We start from the raw sequence: 19,895 nt of genomic DNA, 5'->3' as shown, positions 1-19,895 counted from the left end.
CTCTCCCTTCTGGCTTCTCAGTGAGGTAGCAGGGGTCTTGTCAACACTTCTGATTCCCCAGGCCTCTCCCCAGACTCTCCATCAGGGCCTCAGGGGGCCAGAGCCCCAGGATCTGAATTTACAAACTCCCTGGACAGTGTGATGCAGGAGGGATCCTTTTCTTGCTCTTTGGCAGCACTGGAATTTGAACTCAAGGACTCATGCTTGCTAGGCAGGCACTTTACCACTTGAGCCACTCTGCCAGCCCTGTTTAATGTTAGGTACTTTTGAGATAGGGTCTCGAGAACTATATTATATGGGCTGGCTTTGAACCACGATCCTCCTGATCTCTGCCTCCTGACTAGCTAGGATTACAGGTGTGAACCACCGGTGCCTGGTTTGGGTTTTCCCTTTTGTCATTAATGTCCCATAAACAAATGGAGCCAGACTGGGAGTATGAATGAACAAATGAGTCCACCAAGAGCGACAGACCTGCCTCAGAAAAACACACATCTGAACTCACATTTTCAAGGTGATTTGGGAGGATAGCACCACTTAATCCAGCCACAGGTGCCCTGTCAAAGATCAGGTTTTTTTCCTAGAGTCCTTCATAACACTTAGAAGTCAGTGCTTGGTGGCAGACACAAGAGATGGCCTAAAGGATCCTGGGGCCAGACACCAGTAATCTTAGGTACTTGGGAGGCTGAGATAGTGAGGATTGAGGTTTGAGGCCAGCCCAGGGAAAGAGTTCACAAGACCTCATTTCCAAATAACCAGAACAAAATGGACTGGAGGTGTGGTTCAAGCAGCGGAGCCCCTGCTTTGCAAGCCTGAGTTCAAACCCTAGGCCCACCGAAAGAGAGAGAGAGAGACAGACAGACCAAAGGACATTGGAGGAATCCTTAAATACAATGTGGTCTGGGGCAGAAAAACAAATCAATTCCTCACCAATCTCCTTATTTTATAAATAAAAAACAAGTGGGGAAAGGACTAGCCTGAAGGCAGAGATCTGAACTTGAACCCAGGACTCTGGGTGTGAGTGGGAGGTTCTTATACCCCACAAAGACCTTACCTGTTTATCTGAGCTGTTAATGGCCCTTTGGCTATGACTTCTGCCCTGGAGACCTTGGGCTCCTTGCTAACTGGGCTCTGAACCTCCAGACCCTCCATAGTGATGCAGAGCCTTCCTGGTTGATCCACTTCAACTCCTGCCCATACTGGGTTTTCTGTCTGTCCATCTGAAACTTCTCCCAGGATACCCTGTCTAACTGGGAGCATGCTGGCAGAATTGTGGCTGAGCCAGAATCCAGCAGGGATGTGTGCCAGGGTCTAGGGTTATGAAACTTTCAAGGGATATTGTATGCACCCTAGAAGGCCTGGGTGACAGTAGTGGCCAAAAGCTTCCTGTCCGTTTGAGCCCGGATGCTGTACCAAGCTCTTTGTGTGAAGCAACTACAGGCATTCCCTCCCAACAGTTTGGGATGTGTGCAGCTGTGACCGCCCTTAGATAAGGAAGGAAACTGAGGCTGAGGAGGGAGGCAGTAAAACACTTTGCGGAGGACTATCAGTTGACCAAGTGTGGTGGTGGAATTTGAACTCAGTCTAGCGCACTCCAGAGGCTGGTTTTTTCAATCGCCGGTCCTGTGGCCACCACCTGGGTGTAATTCACTAGCCATCCAGGGCGCAGAGGCCACTCGGGGTTTTGGCTACACCTGTCTGGGGGGCCCAGCCAAAGGAGGAGGGACACAGACTGCCCCAGGGGACTGTACAGGACCAGGGGAGAGCCTTCAGCCAGGGGGCGCGCCAGGCCCGAGGTGCGTGGATGGCGCGGCCCAGTGTGCTGGCCAGGGTGGCCTTTACGCCCCCGCCCCTGCCCAGCCTCTGGAGTCCCCGGCCACGGGGGCGGACGGTGTCTGGCCGGGGCTCGGCGTCCCCACCCCCGCGCGCAGCGGACCCCGCACCGGCGGCCGACGCGCGCAAAGGCCCGCCCGCGCGGTGGCCCCTCCTCGGGAAGGTAAGCGCCACCTTCTCGGGGAGCGGCCGCAGAGCGAGTGGCCGCCGGGCGCCCCGCCCCCCGCGAGTAGTGACCAGAGGCCGCGGCCGCCCGCACTCGGGGCTCCCCGCGCCGCCGCTCGCTCGCTCACCTGCGCCCGCCGCCGCCTCCGAGCGCCCGCGCCCCCCGCGCGCCACCATGAACTCGCTGTTCAGGAAGAGAAACAAAGGCAAATACAGCCCCGCCGTGCAGACCCGGAGGTGAGCCCGGCCCTGGCACAATGGCCCGGCGCTGGAGGGCTGCTGCACCGCACCCAGGGGCCCAGGAGCTGGGCCCAGACTTGGGGAGGCGCGGGAACGCCGGGCTAAGCGCCCCTCAACTCCCGGGGATGGAAGGGCTGAAGGGGCCGGAGGGGGCACAGGGGACTCCAGAAACTCAGGGAGCGCTACTTTGGGGGCCTAGATTGCGGGGAACTGAGTTGGGGGTACAGGGCACCTCCGTGTCCCAGGGCAGGAATCGTCGCGGGGATCGGTGAGTGGAGCGTCGGACGGAGGCCACACACCCGCTGGGGGCGCCACAGGGGGGCCGGGGAAGAGCTGGGGCCGCTCCCCGACGCCTTGGAGAGCGCGCAGGTGCTGCTGCGTAGACGGTGGCGCGGAGGGGTGGGGGGACGGCCACCTGCAGCAGCAGCAGCACCTCTCCGCCCCACCTGTCTCCAGCCGCGCCCAGGGGCCGTGGTGGGTGCGGGTCGGGTGGGGGACAGGGGAGCCCCCCCACACCTCCGCGCCCCACTGCGTCCCAGACCCCGGGTTCTGCGCGCCTGCTGGGCGGCGTCGAGCCCCATGATTTCCCAGGGGTGTGGCTCCCTCCCCCCAACCCCGAAACTGGCGGCGTCTCTGGGCCTCGGGTTCCCAGGGCCGCCTGGGAAGGGAATGACATGTCTTGATGTGTTTGCGTTGAGAGGCAGCCCACGTCCGTTTTGATAAGCCTAATGTATCCACTTAATAACCGGTTTGGGGGAGCCTCCCGGAGAGACTGAGATTGAGGGAAGCTGATGGGCTCAGCCCCTGCCTTACCCCTTACTAGGGAAAATGGGGTGGGGGCTTCCATACCAGGAACTTCAGGCAAGTGAGACTAGGCAGAAGTACGATCCACCTGGCTGGGAGGTGCCACCCCAAGCCACCCTACAGCCTTGAGTAGCTCCTGGTCCCCTCCTCAGGCCCCCCATGGAAGCAGAAGAAGGCTCTGCCCAGGCCCTGTAATCCAGCCCAGGCCCACCTGTCTGACAGGTGCCCTGGACCTGGCACATAGGCTGGAGTATGGGCCCTGGGCTCCTTTGGGTTCCAGTCCTTTCAGAAACTCCCCTGCCCTGGGGTCCCCCCCCCCACATCTCTCCTGCTGGGGCTGTTGGAAGCTCAGAGGCCATTCTTCCCTTTCTCTGGGGTCCCCCTCCTCTGCCCTCCCTCTGCCTGCCTTTCACAACCCCAGAGACTGGGCAGGGCCCTGCTGTGTTCTTCAGTGTCCTGTCCAGCTGGCTCTCAGACCCACTCGGGGTCCCTTCCAGTCCCTGTGCTCCTCTCTTGGGCATTGCACAACTGGGTGATCCATGCCAGCCCCCTACACAACTGTCCCCCCCACAAGAGCCAGGCCCTTCCAATTCTCCACACGTGCACACTCCCACGCACCAGATGGGCCAGGCCTGGCCTCTGTCTCTCCCTCCAGCCCTCTATTGCCCAAGGCCTGGGCTTGAACCTAACAGAGGCTACAGTGAAGCCAGGCAGCTGGGAGGGAGAAGGACAAGCCTCCATCCTTGCCAGCTGCAAGGCCGCTCTGCAAGCCTGGGGGGGTGGGCAGGACATGGAGTCCAGCCCACCTCCTGGGCCAGGCATCCGCCCTGTGTCCTTGGCCCCACATCTCAACCTAGAGGTCTCTCTCCAGGAAGAATTCTTGATTCTCTCCTCAGGACAGGGTGAAAAACCCCATGGGCTCCTGTGGCCATTGCCCAAGCAGTAAGGGTGAGCAGTCACAGCCCCAAGTAGAGGCCAGGTGCTTCCTGGTGAGGTCACCTGGCCCAGTGCATCCTCTTCCTAGGGATCAGTTCGTGACCGATGGTGGAGGGGACAGCCCTGTTCTCTTGATGACAGTCTCTTGAGCATGACCTGGTGTCTAGCTAGTCCTGTAGTGTCTGTTGTCGGGGGTGGGAGGAGAGGGGTGACTTGTGGCTCTGAGCTGTCGTTCTTGGCCACAGAGAGCTGGTCCTCAAGTTCTCTCACCCTGAGTTTTTAGGGGCTTTTCCACTGCCCTGGGGAGGAGGGGGTTGCCAGTGAGACAGGAACTCTGGCCCTGGGGGTAGATGGCTGGCTTGTCACCCTGCCCTTGCCATATCAGGCCAGAGGGTTGTGAACCCAAAGCTGGGGACTTTGCACTTGTACTGCACAAGCGCCCATCAGGGGACAGAGAGCCATGCTGGGAGCTGCCCCTCCCTGTTTGTCAGCCTCCCTGTTAGCAGCTGAAACTGGGGAGGGCCTGGACAGGGTGTGAACCCCCTTGCTCTCGTCACCCTGGTTCCTAATGACAGCTCCTAATGACAGGTGTGAGAACTGGTGTTATTACCTGAGGTAATAACAGGGTCAGGCCTGACAGTGTGGGTCACCAAGTAGAGCATCCAGCCCAGCATCCACCTTGGAAGGAACCTGGTTCCACACTCCTGGCTCTGCAACCTTGGGGGAGCTGCCTGGCCTCTCTGAGCCTCTGTTTTCTCACCCAGAACTGGGCAAAGCATGGCACCTGCTTGGTATATGGGCTGAGGATTAAGAAAAGGAACTCAGGAAGGCTGAGACATGCAGCATGGCAGTTGTGATGGTTATAATCACTGAAGAAATGCAGATATGGTGCCAGGAGCGAGCTGGAGGCCAGGATGGACAGGCTGTGCACTGCATAAATCTGGGTATGCTGTTCCCAGAGGGCCGGGAGAGGTGAAGGAGACACCAACAACTCCCTGTTCTGGAGTCACTGACCATCACATCAAGGAGATAAGATGGGGTTAGACTTAAACACAAGCATAGGTACATGGCTGCTGGGATGATGGGTGGGGCCAGGATGATGGAGCATAGTACTGGTCAGACTGGGTCCCCAGTCTGCCCACTCTGTGCTGTGTGACTGTCCGAGTAAGGCTGTTAGAGTCAGACTGGAGATCTGGGAGGACTTCCTGGGGGAGGTGTCTGAGTGAAGGGATTAAGAGGGTGCTCTAATGGGGCAGTGATGCATGCCTATAATCCCAGCACTTGGGAGGATCTAGAGTTCAAGGTCAGCCTAGGCTACATAGTGAATTCCAGGCCAGCCTGCCTATGTGGGGAGACCCTGTCTCAAAAAAAGAAAAAAATTAAAAGAGCCTGCTTTGGAGTTAGACTGAATTCTGTGACTGCCTGATAGGGATGGAAACTTGGCCTTGCTGAGTCCTAGCTACAGAGTGGAGCTAATCTCACCACTCCACCTGGTGAACACCCTGCAGCCTCCCCTCACCTCCCACCCCACCCCAACCCAGAGAGGGTCTTCTGACAATGGCCCAGCCCTGACATGGGGGACCCTGCATGGGTAGCCGGGGACTGGCAAAGAGAAGCATTCCCTAGGGAGGCCACCTGGGGCACCCAGATCCTCTTGGTAGCTAAGAGCACGGTCAGCCAGGTGTGAGTTCAAGACTCAGCTCTGCCTCTCCTCAGCTGTGTGACCTTTGGCCAGTCACCTGATGTCTCTGAGCCTCAGTTTGACTGTGTGTGAAATGGGGATGGTGGTAGCAACCCCCAGATGGCCAAGTTGCTGGATGGATCAAGTAAAATGATGTATGATGGATCCAGCCCTGGACTCAGCTCAGAGGGAGCCCTCAAGAATCAGAGCCCCAGATGCTGTCATTTACAGCGAGGACAGCAAAGCCTAGAGTCGGCCAGGTGTCCACCCAAGCAGACCACATGTGCGCCCATCTCCAGTAACAGCTGGAAAGGGGGTGATCTGCGGGAAGGCTCATCCACAAAGCCCACCCCATAGCCCCCTGCCTGGCACCCACCGTGTGCAGGAGCCCAGTGGCGTTCTAACTTTCTGACAGTGTGCCTGCCTGCCTGCCAGGTGGAGTTGCGCCCCATTTCCCAAGGATAGCACTCAGGTTCAGCGTGAAGACACCCCTCAGGCTCACAAATGGCTCATGCTGGGGCCCCCCGCTCCCTGGAGAGGGAAACCAGGGCTCCCCCTGTACATGGGCCTGGTGGCGGCTCTGACTTGGGGGCTGGCCTTGGGCCCCAAATTCCACCCCATGCCCTGTGTGCCTCTCCTCCCTCCATCTTTGCTCCCATCTCCTGCCCTATTCTGGCAGAAGGATGGAGCTGGGCTCAGCCTGCAGGAAGGGCTGTTGATGGTGGCATTTCAGGCATTGTTGGGCCATCCTGTGGAGAGAGGCATAGCTCAGTTCACACCCCTTAGGCAACACTGAAGTTGGGGGCAGAGGCAGCAGGGGGAGCCTGGGGACTGGGGAGAAGCTGCCCTTGGGGATCTGGGATTCCCAGTGTGCAGCTCTGCTCTGCTGGGACAGGACACGGGCCTCACTGGTACCATCTGCACCTCCCACCTGCCCTGGCCTGTCTAGGCAGCGGAAGAGGGAAAAGGCCTCTGGTCTTTGTTCTCTCTGCTTTTGCCAGGTCTGCCCTGTTGCAGCCTCCAGAGTCTGGGGACACAATCTAGGGCTCTTTTTTTTCCTTAAATGGGTCCACAGTTTTCGCTGCCTTCAGAGCTCACAGCCCAATGCCCCTTGTGCCTGGATACTTGCAGCCACCCCTTCACCATTCCTGCTTCTGCCCCAGCACCCCTTCCCTCTGCCTGCAACAGGCACACACTTTTGTGCCCCGCTGCACAGATTTCTCTTTGCTCTTTTCCCAGGCTGTTCCTCCTGCCTTGCTGACCCCACTGTCCCCCTTTTCCCTGGCTTCTCCTCCCTGGTTCTTTGCCTGTGTTCCTGGGCCAGCAGGGCCTCCCCAGCCTTTCAGCAGGGGCAGATTTCCCTATCCCATCGTCCCCCCTTCTCCCTTGACACTCTTATTTCAGGGCTGTTTGACTCTGTAGTGGCCAGATGGGACTGAATGTCTTTCTCCCCCAGGATGGCTGTGTGGCACAGCACTGCATGAATGAATAAACGAGTGCACAGACACGGGGAAGAGCCAGGGAGGGCTGCTACGAACCCTTCCACATCTCATGCATGGTGACACCCAGTTGATCCGGGAAGGTGGGGTGGGTGGGTGGATTCTCTCTAGAGAGGGGACGTGGGGACCTGAGCAGCTGACCCTGCCCCCATCCATTCTCGCTGCACGACACAAGATGGGGGTCAGGGAGCGGGTGGAGTAAACAGCCAGCAACGCAGGGTGATCAGTGCTGAGATAGAGCAGGGAAGGACCTCAGGACATCTGAGCAGAGGAGGAGCTAAAGAGACAGCTCAAAGGGGATGCGACAGGACACATGATAGGGCTCACGTGCTGTGGGTCATGTTGAGCAAACAAAGCTAGGTGACAGGATGAAAGGACGATCAGTGAGATCCCCGTGCTGGGGACAGGGGTGACCCCTTTGTTGCTTACTTTTCTGCTTGCTTGACTAGATTCTGACCACCGGTCTCTGTCTCAGAGTGCCATCCTGAAGCTCAAGGTTGGCTTGAGCCCTGTTTAAACATTGCAGAAATCTTCAGGGCCTGCCTTGGCATTAGCAGAAGTAGCTTGAAGTTCTGGGTGTCTGAAAGCTCACCTGGCACAGAGCCCCGGCTCCACTCAGAGCCCAGGAGATGGGCGGCCTTCCCCGGGCAGAAACAGATCAGGCCTTACAAATAGAGCCAGGATTACTACACCAAGAACCTGCTTGGTTTGGGATTTCCTTCCCTAGGATTAATATCTGGGTGTGGGGGAATTTTCTATCTGATTACCATAGATGTTTCCAGTAGGGAGAGTATCAGTATCAACTGACCAATCAATCCTGTATTTATTGAGCATCACCTGTATAGTGCTTTCTTCTTTCTTTCTTTCTCATTTTTCTTTCTTTCTTCCTTCCTTCATTTCTTTATTTCTTTCTTGCTTTCTTTTGCGGTACTGGGGTTTGAACTCAGGGCCTACACCTTGAGCCACTCCACCAGCCCTTTTTTGTGAAGGGTTTTTTGAGATAGGGTCTTGCGGAACTATTTGCCCAGGCTTGGAACTGTGATCCCCCTGATCTCTGCCTCCTGAGTAGCTAGGATTACAGGCGTGAGTCACTGGCAGCCAGCTGTACAGTGCTTTCTTATAAGCCTTCCTTCCTGCAGAGAAAGGTTCCTCCCCATCCTGCTCCCTTTGAATCCTTTCTGGGACTCAGTTCCTTGTTCTTAGCCCTTCCTGGATGTTGGAATCCCCCAAAGACCCTTGACAGATACCAGGACCTTATCTTGGACAATTGAGTCAAATCCTCTGGAGGCAGACAGGTTGTGATCACCAAGTAGGTGGCATTAGTTGTCCCACTCTTGCCTTAGGTGTGCATGAATTTTGCTTCTGCTTTTTAGTGATACTTTCCTTGTATGTCACACTCTATTCCTTTATTCTCATCCTTCCTGTATCCCTTAGTTTCAGATGTGTCTTAAAATGGCAAATAGAAGCTGGTGCCATTGGGTCCTGTAATCCTAGCTACTCAGGAGGCAGAGATCAGGAGGATCATGGTTAGAAGCCAGCTTGGGCAAATAGTTTGTGAGACCCTATCTCCAAAAACCCTACCACAAAAAAGGGCTGGTGGAGTGGCTCAAGGTGAAGGCCCTGAGTTCAAACCCTAGTACCATGAAAAAAAAAAAAAAGGCATACAGCTGAGGAGGGCTGTTTTGTTTATTCTTGTCTGACAGGCTTTATACATATGGGACCAGGGTTTGAACTCAGGGCTTTGTGCTTGGAAAGCAAGGGCTGTACTGCTTGAGCCGCACTTCTGGTCCATTTTGCTCTGGTTGTTTTGGAGACGGGAGCCTCAAGAACTATTTGCCTAAGCTGGCCTGGAACCAACTGAGGCTTTATCTTTTAATAGGAAAGTTTAACCCATTCACATTTAGTGTAATGACCGATGTGTCTAACCTTCTCCACCATGTTATTCTATTTGTGGTACTTCCCTCTTTTCCTCTTTCCTTGTCTTTTATTGGATTGAGCTATAGTTTCACAATTAAAGTGAGGTTATAAGGCTTGAGTGACTGAAAATACCCTGGCGCAGGTGATCTGGAATCTTCCTAATTATAGTCACTGGGGTGTTTTCGTTAACCCTGCCTATATGCTTTTGTACAATAAGGACTTACTCATCTTTGGGGTGTGTGTGTGTGGGGGGTAGCTTCTGTAGCCCTTAATTTCAGAGCTTGCAAAAGCGTGGGGCTTGAGATACAGGTGTTAGGTGGAGGCCGTATTTTATAGCATGTCAGCAGTTTGTATCCTCAGGAGCTGTTAATGCTGAAGGTCCCGTCCCTGGGGGCTGTGAGAGGGCAGGGGGATGACAAGGAGTAGGGCAGTGGGAGTGGAAATGTATTCAACTGTTATCACATAGCTTAAAAGCATCTTCTGGGGCTGCCACAATTACTAGTGAAGACATTTACCTGCCCTGTGCCCCAAGGAAGGCGCCCTGCTCTGAGACTCAGTGTCCCACCTTCACCGGGAGCCAATAGCTCCTCGGCAGGTTGTCGGGGGAGCAGATGGAGGCAGTGCCAAGCAATGGGCAGGGTGTGGCCTGGGTCTCTTTCAATCCCAGTTCTTCACTTGAAAGGCCTGTTCAGAGGGACAGGCTGGGAGTCCCTTGTGGTCACATCTTAAGAGAGTGACTCAGCCTCAGTTTACCACCACTGGTTGTTTCCCAGCCACTGGGGTTAATTGTGGTGAAGTGTCAACAACATAGAAATCACAGTACCTCCCCTGGGTGTGAACACCTCAGCCTATTGTCCTGTCTCTTCCACATCTCCTGTCACTTTGTCCGTGGTGGTGGTGGTGTTGACTTGCACTGATGTCCTTACTGTACTCACAAGGTTGCTTTGAAGCCTGGATGCTTGGATTTGAACTTTTTAGCTGTGTGACCTCGACATCTTCCTTCCTTCCCTCCTTCCTTCCTGTCTGCTTGCCTCTGTTTTGTGGTGCTTTGTTTGTTTGTTTGTTTTGGAGGGTTTTTTTGGTATTTTTTTCTTTCTTTCGTGCTTCTGGGGTACTGCACTCACTAGGCAGGTGCTCTACCACTTGAGCCACACCTCCAGCCCTTTTTGCTCTGATTATTTTGCAAATAGAGTCTCGCTTTTTGCCCAGGCCGTCCTGGACTGGGATCCTCCTGTTTTACACCTCCTGCCATAGCTGGGATGATAGGCATACACCACCACACCCAGTATTTATTGGTTGAGATGGAGTTTGGAGAACTATCTGCCCAGGCGGGTCTTGAATTGTGATCCTCCTGATCTCAGCCTCTCAAGTAGCTGGGATTGTAGGTATAAGCCACTGGCACCCAGCTCTTGACAGGTTTCTTAACCTGTCTGAGCCTCAGTTAGCTTCAACTGGAAAATGGGAATATAAGAGTTGCTGGGGGTGGCTATTAAACTCTCAATTCAACACCTGTTCGTTGAGCCCCAAGCCTATACAAGGCCTGGACTTAAGGGCTGTAAAGCACTCATGGTGCCAAAAAAGATAATTTCCTACTGTCCAGAAGTTTATAGCCTAGCAGGTGGGGTTAGGAGGAGTTATCGGAGGCGGGGCTAAAGTGCCTGTCTCCTAGGGCCCCGAGATTTCAGTGGATGACCCACAAGAGGGGTGAGCAGGCAATGAGCACCTAGCTGGTGCTCTTAGTGTTTACCTATTCCCCTACTGTGTGCCACCTTGAAGTCAGTGGCAGGACAACACTCTGGGGACCAGGAGCCCTTGCTTTCTTGGCCAGGGGCGGTGTTTATAGAGGGTGAGGGTGGAGACTGTACGCAGCCACCCAAGTAGCCTCTTCCAGATCTGAGGACCCCAGGGAGCCTCTGAGACCCTGACCAGCCCAGAGGCAGGTTGCACCTAGAAGAGATGCTGTGGCTGGGGGACTGGGCCCCTGGGAAGGCGAGGCTGGTTCCTGGAAAGGGGTGTGCCCTTTTGTGCGTTCCTGGCATTCCAGCGATGCTCCCGCACCCTGCCCCACACCCGCTGAGAGAGTTAACCCCCAAAGGGAGGTGCCCAGACGTGACCAAGGGCTGGAGCGTGGGGACTGACTCTGCCCTGGAAATTCAGGTGGCTCCAGTGGGAAGAGGGTGCCAAGTCCACAAGGCCCCACAGACAGCAAGAACCTGGCTGTGACCCAGCAGTGGGACAAAGACAAGGACAGGCAGGGATGATTGGGGTGAATGTGGCCTCTCCACGGCCGCCTGGGTTGGTTGATCACTTCTTGGGTAGCCACACAGAGAAGAGACTGTTCTCCCAGCCTGGAGGATGACATAGCTGGGAACAAGCCAAGTGCCCCCTGCTTGGGGACAGGTGTCCAGCTGTGTCTGCACACCCTGCCCTTCACACCCAGGCACTGCACAGCTGGAGCCCCAGATTGTTCTGGAGTCAGGCAGCCGTGGAGCCAGAGGCAGGTACCTGGCCAGCAGGGGTGGCAGGGTGCAAGCAGCCAGACTTATTAAGCATCCTAGGTGCCAGGCCCTGAGCGACACAGACAGGTGCTCTGAGCTCTGATGACTTTCATTTTAGTGGAATGAACAAGCTACAGTCCCTGGGGCCTAGAACAAGTGGCACAAAGGCCACAGAGTCGCCCAGAGTCACGCCGTGCTGTCTGGTAACCCATACTCGTGAGATTTTCACAGGCCAAACCAAGATGTGCCCCCAAACCCCTGAGTGCCAGGCTCTGAAGACTTAGTAGGAAACATAGCGTAAAATGGCTCAGCGATGTTCCATGGGGTACCTGTCAAATCCCTGTTTGGGATATACGAAGTTAGGTAAGATCTAAAAATAAGTTCACCTGTTTCTTCTTACTTGTTTTCATGTGGCTACAGGAAAATTTAAATGACAAATGCAGCCAGCGTTGTATTTCTCTCGACAGTGGTGATCTTGCACTCAAAGTGACATAGTATCCAAGCTCCACCTTGGGGACAGTTCCCACCTGCCAAATGTGGCCTTCTGTGTGTTACTCGGGGAGCAGACATGATAAGCCCATTTGTGGAAGGGAAGATTGAGGCTGAGACAGGTGGGAGGCTGCTGTGTGTCTCTCTGACAGCCAGTGGCAGCTCCTTTGACCGACTCTGAGGATGTGACAGGGAGCAGTAGACAGAGCCCCTGTGCTCTAGTGACAACCAGTGACCACACCCACAAGCTGTACAAGGGTCAGTGCCATGAACCGTCTCAACCCTCTGTGGTGGGGTGCAGCCTTATCCACATCTCACAGACGAAGAAACTGAGGCACAGTCTAACGAATCTGCTGAGCCCAGCCTGGATCAGGACAACATCACTCTGTGCTCTCTCTCCTGTGCGAAGCTGCCTCAGTTTCCCCTATGCAGGCAGGTAGAGAGGAAAATGGCCAGTGGACGTGGCAGGACTTGGACAGAGATTCCTTTTTTTTTTTTTGGATGGCATGGGGATTTGAACTCAGGGCCTCACGCTTGCTAGGTGGAAGCTCTACCACTTGAGCCATGCCCCCTGGCTCTTAGACAGGGATTTCTGTGGGCAGCTGGAGGGCGGGCCGTTCATGGGCCCTTGTTGGTTCAGGTCTCTCCTGGGGGACAGGAGGCTGGACAGCAGGTCTCCCCAACTCTCAGATCTTTCTGTGGTGCAACCGGTCATGCTGTCGTCTGGACTAAAACACAGCTGTCCTCAAATGCTCTCAGGATATATGGAGAGTGGGTGGCTGCTGTGCTGGTCCAGGTGAGAGCAGTGGACAGATGGAGAGAATGCAGGGTCTGGGTGGTTCTCAGGCACTGACCGAGTCCTCCCACCTCCCCTTGGCACTGTCTATCCTGCAGACAGAGCTGTGGAAAGAAACTCCCTGTACCCTTGGTGTCCCCCAGTGACTGACCCAGATCCTCAGCCCAAAGTTTAGGTAGCCAAAGGGGGCTGCGTGAAGCCAGGTGTCCCTCGCACTCCTGGTGCCCCTGACCTGTGCATGCACCCAGCCTCTGTGCGGGCGTTTGGGAACGTCGAAGTGACGTGTGAGCTCCCCTCTGCTGTGCACAGTGAGACCCATGACGGTGGAATGTGGCCAGGGCCAGTGTGAGCGGTGCAGGCTATTTCAGTTCCAGTGACTCCCAACTTCAGGCCTAGTCTGCCAGCTTTTCTCCATTCCTTGCAAGAAGCCCCGGTCCTACACAGGGAGCCCAGGTGGAGACAGAGAGCTGGCCCCTCCCGAGCTTCTCTTCCTCCCTGCCTTCCTTCCTTCCTTTTTTCAGTACTAGGGATTGTACCCATGTCCTTGAGTTTGCTGGGCAAACTCGACCCCTTGAGCTATGCCCCAGCCCTTTTATTTGCATTTTGTTTTTGAGTCAGGGTCTGGATGACCTTGCCCAGGCTGACCTTGAACTTGAAATTCTGCTGCCTACCCTGGTCCCCCCCAGATGAGTAGCTGAGACTGTGGGCATGCACCATGTCCAGCTCTTCCTTGCCATCTACACCTGATTTCTCAGTGACCCCCAACCCAGCTTTAGGGCATGTGGACTGTGATGACTCCTGTGTTATAGATGAGGAAACTGAGGCTCAGACAGGCTAAGTAAGAACAGAGCCAGGATTGGAACCCAGACTGTCTGGCTGTGGTCTGGGTGCCTAACCATGGGCTTTGCCGTCCCTCTAGCTGTAGAACAAGGCAAGTGGCACTGACAAAATGACACCAGAAAAGGAGCCCCCACAGGGTTGGGAGGGAGGGTCCCTCAAGACACCTGTATCCCATTCTTTGCCATGCAGAATGTTGGCATATGGATGAGCCTCTGTCTCTGCTTCTCTACCCAGCATCCTTGCTGGCCCTCTGCTGTGACTTGAGCCGTCCTGGCCATACCTGGGCATCACACAGCACAGGGTTCGAATCTCAGCTCTCCACTGTGCAGCTGGCCTCTTACAGCTGCTGGTTCCCTACCCCAAAAGCAGGTCAGGCTGTGGACAGTGTGCCTCTCATAGCCAGTGGCAGAGCAAGCAACCCGATGCCTTTTGCAGCTCCTAAGCCCTCCCTGCGCTGTTGCTCTGCTCCAGATACAGCCGAGGGACACAAAGAGGCATCTGTTACACTCCTGTGCCCAGGAGGTTCTTGTCTGGGCCTTGTGTCCTCAGACCCAGCCCCAGGCCCCCAAGGAGGTGCCAGGCAGCCTCCTGGCCAGCCCAGGCCTCGTTTCCCCTCCTTGCCACAGGGGAAGAGAGCAAGGGCTGGTTCTTCAGAGAAGCAGCCTCAGCCTTTGGGGCGAGATCCCTGCTGGGTTTGCAGGACCCGCCCTGCAAGTATCCTGGCCCCCAGCTTGAGATGAGGGGCCGGGGCCATTTCTGAGGCCCTTGGAGTGCTGGGTTCCCAACAGACCCTGCTGCCTTCCATCCTAGGGTCTGGGCTAGGGCTGGGTCCTCTGTCAGCCTCAGCACCACCTCCCTGGTCCAGACCCTGGGCCTCTGAATGCACCCAGCACCCAGCTCCTCCTGGAGCTTGCTGGAAGCTGCAGAAACGCAGAAGGACCCTCACCCACTGCACCATAAGCTTTTTCCTGGTTCCTCCAGATCTTCTCCCCATCCTGAGTGGCACTTCTTCCCAGGTCTCCATTACCTCTTGTCTGTGGCTGGTCCTCTGCCTCCTCTTGCCTTCCGTGACCTCCTTGCTCTGTGACCTTCTTGCTCTGTGACCTTGATGCTGCTGTTTGTAGGTTATGTGTCCCTGCGAAGGAGCCTCAGAAGTGATGTGATGTCATCTACGGGGAGGGTCACCAGTATCAGGAGCCCCTCCATGGGGAGACAGCAGTTGTCAATCCCTGGTGGGGTGTGAAACTTGACCTTTTTTTTTTTCAGTAATGAGTTTTGAACTTGGGGCCTGTCACATGCTAAGCAGGTGCTCTTCCACTTGAGCCACATCTCCAGCCCTTTTCACTATAGTCATTTTTCAGATAGGGTCTCTATTCCCCCCACCTCCACCAGGGGTAGGCCTTGGACCAAGTTCCTCCTACCTCTGTCTCCCACACAGCTGGAACCACAGGTGTGTACCACCATCCCTGTGCCTGCACACCTACATGTGTGCTGGCCTCACACTGAGATCCTCCTGAGAGGCTGGGATTATAGGCATAAGCCACTATGCCTGTATTTACTGGCTTTTTTTTTTATTTATATGTGCATACAATGCTTGGGGTCATTTCTCCTCCCTGCCCCCACCCCTCCCTTACCACCCACCCCACCCTCTCCCTCTCCTCCCCACCCCCTCGATACCCAGCAGAAATTATTTTGCCCTTATCTCTAATTTTGTTGTAGAGAGAGTATAAGCAATAATAGGAAGGAACAAGGGTTTCTGCTGGTTGAGATAAGGATAGCTATACAGGGAGTTGACTCACATTGATTTCCTGTGCATGTGTGTTACCTTCTAGGTTAATTCTTTTTGATCTAACCTTTTCTCTAGTTCCTGGTCCCCTTCTCCTATTGGCCTCAGTTGCTTTTAAGGTATCTGCTTTAGTTTCTCTGTGTTAAGGGCAACAAATGCTAGCTAGTTTTTTAGGTGTCTTACCTATCCTCACCCCTCCCTTGTGTGCTCTCGCCTTTATCATGTGCTCATAGTATCCCCTTGTTGTGTTTGCCCTTGATCCAATGTCCACATATGAGGGAGAACATACGATTTTTGGTCTTTTGGGCCAGGCTAACCTCACTCAGAATGATGTTCTCCAATTCCATCCATTTACCAGCGAATGATAACATTTCGTTCTTCTTCATGGCTGCATAAAATTCCATTGTGTATAGATACCACATTTTCTTAATCCATTCGTCAGTGGTGGGGCATCTTGGCTGTTTCCATAACTTGGCTATTGTGAATAGTGCCGCAATAAACATGGATGTGCAGGTGCCTCTGGAGTAACAGTCTTTTGGGTGTATCCCCAAGAGTGGTATTGCTGGATCAAATGGGAGATCGATGTCCAGCTTTTTAAGTAGCCTCCAAATTTTTTTCCAGAGTGGTTGTACTAGTCTACATTCCCACCAACAGTGTAAGAGGGTTCCTTTTTCCCCGCATCCTCGCCAACACCTGTTGTTGGTGGTGTTGCTGATGATGGCTATTCTAACAGGGGTGAGGTGGAATCTTAGCATGGTTTTAATTTGCATTTAACTGGCTTTTTAAGAAAACCAAGCACAGCAGGCAAACAGGGACCCCCGGACAGCACCCACACAACGTGAGAAGCTGCCTCAGTTGACTCTGCGGAGGCAGCCGTATCTTGTTTCCTCTGAGCCTCCATCTGTGTGTCCAGGCCTGGCACAGGGAAGGCCACTGGGGGATCAGGACAGAAGCACTAAGCTTGTTTGTGGCTGCCGTTTCTGACCTCGCTTGTACCCTCTACAGTTCCTGTAGTGCTGGTGCTCCATCATTGGTGGGCATCCAGGTTCCTAGGAGAACCCCGAAAGTCAACAGCAGCAGCAGGCACTTCCTGGGCCTGGCTCAGGAGCAGGGACTAGTGCCATAACCTGTTTCTCCTGCTGTACTTGGTGGGTCCCTCTATCCTGGGGGTTTAGAGACCTTCCTGGCCCACCCCAAGGGACACACCCAGGACCTGCCTCTCCTGGTCACTCCTCATCTGAGCCTTTGGAGTAGGACCTCAAACTCCTCTTCATCCCTCAGAACCCACCCACATGATGGGACATTAAGCCACGAAAAGGAATACATTTCCTACAGATGCCATGACAGGGGTGAGCCTTGCAGACACGGAGGACCACATATTGTGCGATTCCGTTTATATAAAATGTCCGGTGCAGGAAAAGCCATAGAGACACAAAGTAGATCAGTTGCCATTGCTAGGGGCTGGCAGAAGGAGAAGGGGATGAGGAGTGATTGCTAGTGGTGATGCTGGGGTTTGAACACAGGGCCTTGAGCTGGCGAGGGAGGCAGTTACTCTACCACTTGAACCATGCCCCCAGCCTTTTTTTTTGCTTTATTTTTCAGATAGGGTCTCACATTTTTGCCCAGGGGCAGTGTAGACTGTGTTCTGCCTACTTATGCTTCCCTTGTAACTGGTATTACAGGCATAAGCCACCATGCCCATCTTGTTCTCTTGGGATAGTTTTTTGGCGGTACCAGGATTTGAACTCAGGGCCTCACACTTGAGAGGCAGGTGCTCTCCCACATGAGCCATGACCCCACCCTTTCAGCTTGTGCTTTGAGATAGGGTCTTGTCACCTTTTTGCTCAGGCTGGCCTCAACCTGCAATCCTACTACCTCCACCTTCCAAGTAGCTGGGATTGCAGCACCAGGTGGAGATGAGGTTTTTGGGGTGATAAGAATGTTCTGAAATCGGGAGCCAGGCATGGTGGCACACACTTGTAACCCCAGTATTCAGGAGGTAGAGGCAGGAGGATCCCAAGTTTCTAGGCCAGCCTGGGTTACATAGTGACCCTGTCTTAAAAATAAAAAAGAAGAAGAGAAATAATAGCAAATGCTTTGAAATGATGGTTGTAAAACTTTCAACATACTAAAAGCCATCGAGCATGTGTGAATATATATATTGGCAGTGCTGGGGTTTGAACTCAGGGCCTTGCACTTGCTAGGCAGGTGTCCTACCACTCGAGCCACGCCCACCACCCCTGAATGCAATTTTTTTTTTTTTGCACTGTTCCTGGAAGTACTGCAATACCAGGTTGATGTGTGGAGTGACAGAGCAAGCTCCTATTCCATCTCCCTGTTCCAAAATTCCATTTACTATATTGTCCTCGAATAGAGGACGTGTCAGATATTAAATTGATAAGAACAGATACTACACTTGATCTTAGCCAAAAGGCCGGGAAGCGATCCGAATGTATATTTGAAGTAGATAAATTTTATAGTGTGTGAGTTATAGCTCAATTTAAAAAAATGCATTGCACCCAGCATGGCGGCTCCTGCCTGTAATCCCAGCACTCAGGGCTGAGTGAGGTATTCCACCGAGCTGGGAGGATCTCCTGAGCCCAGGAGTTCGAGGCCAGCCTGGACCACATAGCAAGACCCATCTCAGAGCAAAGCCAACCTGTCCTGCTTGGCCAGCGTGGTAGAGTGGAAGCCTTGGCTCAAAGGGCCAAACGGCTCCGGTGCCAAGCTGTCTCTGTGGCTGTGGTTGCCACTGCCCTGTGGGTGGCTCAGAGCACAGGGGTGGAGACAATGGGGACGATGGCACCAGGGACACGGCCTGGACCCACCTTCCCTGCCTTTTCCCGCAGCATCTCCAACAAGCAGCTCTCAGAGCTGATCGAGCAGCTGCAGAAAAATGCGGACCAGGTGGAGAAGAACATCCTGGACACCGAGGCCAAGATGCAGAGCGTGAGTGCCCCTCCCCCACCGGGCGGCCCCTGGGGTCACTGAGGGGAACACACAGGCCTGCAAGCATCCTGCAGGGCAGCCCAGCCCCTGCCGATGTCAACGATGTCAACACACTGGGCTTAGGCAGCCCTTCTGTGCACTCGCATCATCACCAATGGGCACAGCAATCTCTGTCCATCTGTGGTTGTCAGTCCCAGTCCTTCCTGGGACCTGTGTTCCTGCCACCTCCTGGGCCCCGATGAGGCTTCTCTGGGGTGGAGGAGAGGCTGCCTCAGGAGCCAGCCCTGGGGTAGGACCCCAGCCTTCCCCTCACTGTGTGGTCACCCCACACATGGGGGTCCCTCTAAAAGGGAGTGCTCATCCCTGCTGGCCAGGGTGCTATGGCAAGTCCATGAGACCCCATGGGTGCAGTGCAGGCCTGCATGTGGCCACCAAAACCGTTCCAGACACTCACCCCAGCTGCTGGGACTCAGGACACAGGTCCGAGCAGCAGTTTCCTCCTCTGTGCCTCAGTCTCCCCTTCTGAGTCACAGGTTCTCCAAAGCCTGAGCGGCCCACGTCTCTCTGCCTCATGCCACACGGGAGCTGCTGGGTTGCCTTGTCTGAGCCTCTGTGGCCTGGCTGCTGCCCATTTTGTAGGCAGAGCAACTGAGGTGCTGATGGAGTCCGAGTGGCCTGTCACTGACAGAGCTGGTCCCAGAAGCAGCTGGCAGACTGAGCAAAGGAAACCATGCCCAGTTCCCTTGGAATTTCAGAACACAAGTGATCACGTCCTATTTGGAATATACTTATGCTACAAAACGTTTTTGTTGTTTTTAAAGACAAGGTCTGGCTGTGTAGCCCAGGCTGGCCTCAAACTCACGATCCTCCTGCCTCAGCCTCCCGGGTGCTCACAAAATTCTTTGTTGATTATCTGAATTGAAATGTAACTGGGCACTCTGTATGTCCCCTGGGTGACAGAGACCAGCCTGGAGGAATGGGGAGCTGAGGGTGGGGAGGTCATGGTTGGCCAGGCTCAGTTGTGGCCATTTCTGATGGCCCAGGTGTGCAGGAGATCAACACGTGCTGGCTATAAATGTTTCACAGTGAATAAACTAATCTCATGAAGTCAGTTAAAATCCCGCACAGTTTCACCCGCAGGTGTCAGCAATGGTGACCTGGCGTCACTCGTGTGCGGGTGAGCGCGAGGAGTGTGACCAGGCTCTGGCACTCTTGTCACATTTGCCTGAAGTAGGGACCCAACGTAACAAGATGTATTTGGGAGATGGTGTTGAACCACGGGTCTCTCTCACTCTCTGTCTCTCTCTCTTTCTCTCTCTCTCTCTCTGTCTCTCTCTCTCTCTCTCTCTCTCTGTCTCTCTCTCTTTCTCTCTCTCAGGCCACTGAAACACATTCCTAGTCCTGAATTGCTTTTTCACTCAACAAACTTGAAGAAAAGAAGCCATACTTTGAAGGCTGTGTGGTC

At 54.5% G+C, this 19,895-nt stretch overlaps 1 protein-coding gene and 1 non-coding gene across 2 annotated transcripts in view; one reads left to right on the top strand and one right to left on the bottom strand.

Annotated features, from left to right (window-relative positions):
* Window positions 1–2,073: 2,073 nt before the first annotated feature.
* Window positions 2,074–19,895, top strand: part of Ppl (periplakin) — a 38,963-nt gene continuing 21,141 nt past the window's right edge. Inside the window, exons 1-2 of the mRNA XM_020156949.2 lie at window positions 2,074–2,232; window positions 18,331–18,430. Coding sequence (XP_020012538.2) covers window positions 2,171–2,232; window positions 18,331–18,430 — 162 coding nt within the window. The 5' untranslated portion in view covers window positions 2,074–2,170. The remainder of the gene's footprint in view (window positions 2,233–18,330; window positions 18,431–19,895) is intronic.
* On the bottom strand, window positions 17,738–17,927 carry LOC141418752 (U2 spliceosomal RNA). Its single transcript, XR_012443397.1, has one exon. It is a non-coding gene; the product is annotated as a U2 spliceosomal RNA (small nuclear RNA).

The sequence above is a fragment of the Castor canadensis genome, chromosome 17 (assembly GCF_047511655.1).
Source record: "Castor canadensis chromosome 17, mCasCan1.hap1v2, whole genome shotgun sequence".
NCBI lineage: Eukaryota > Metazoa > Chordata > Mammalia > Rodentia > Castoridae > Castor > Castor canadensis.
This window is presented reverse-complemented; position numbering and strand designations above follow the sequence as displayed.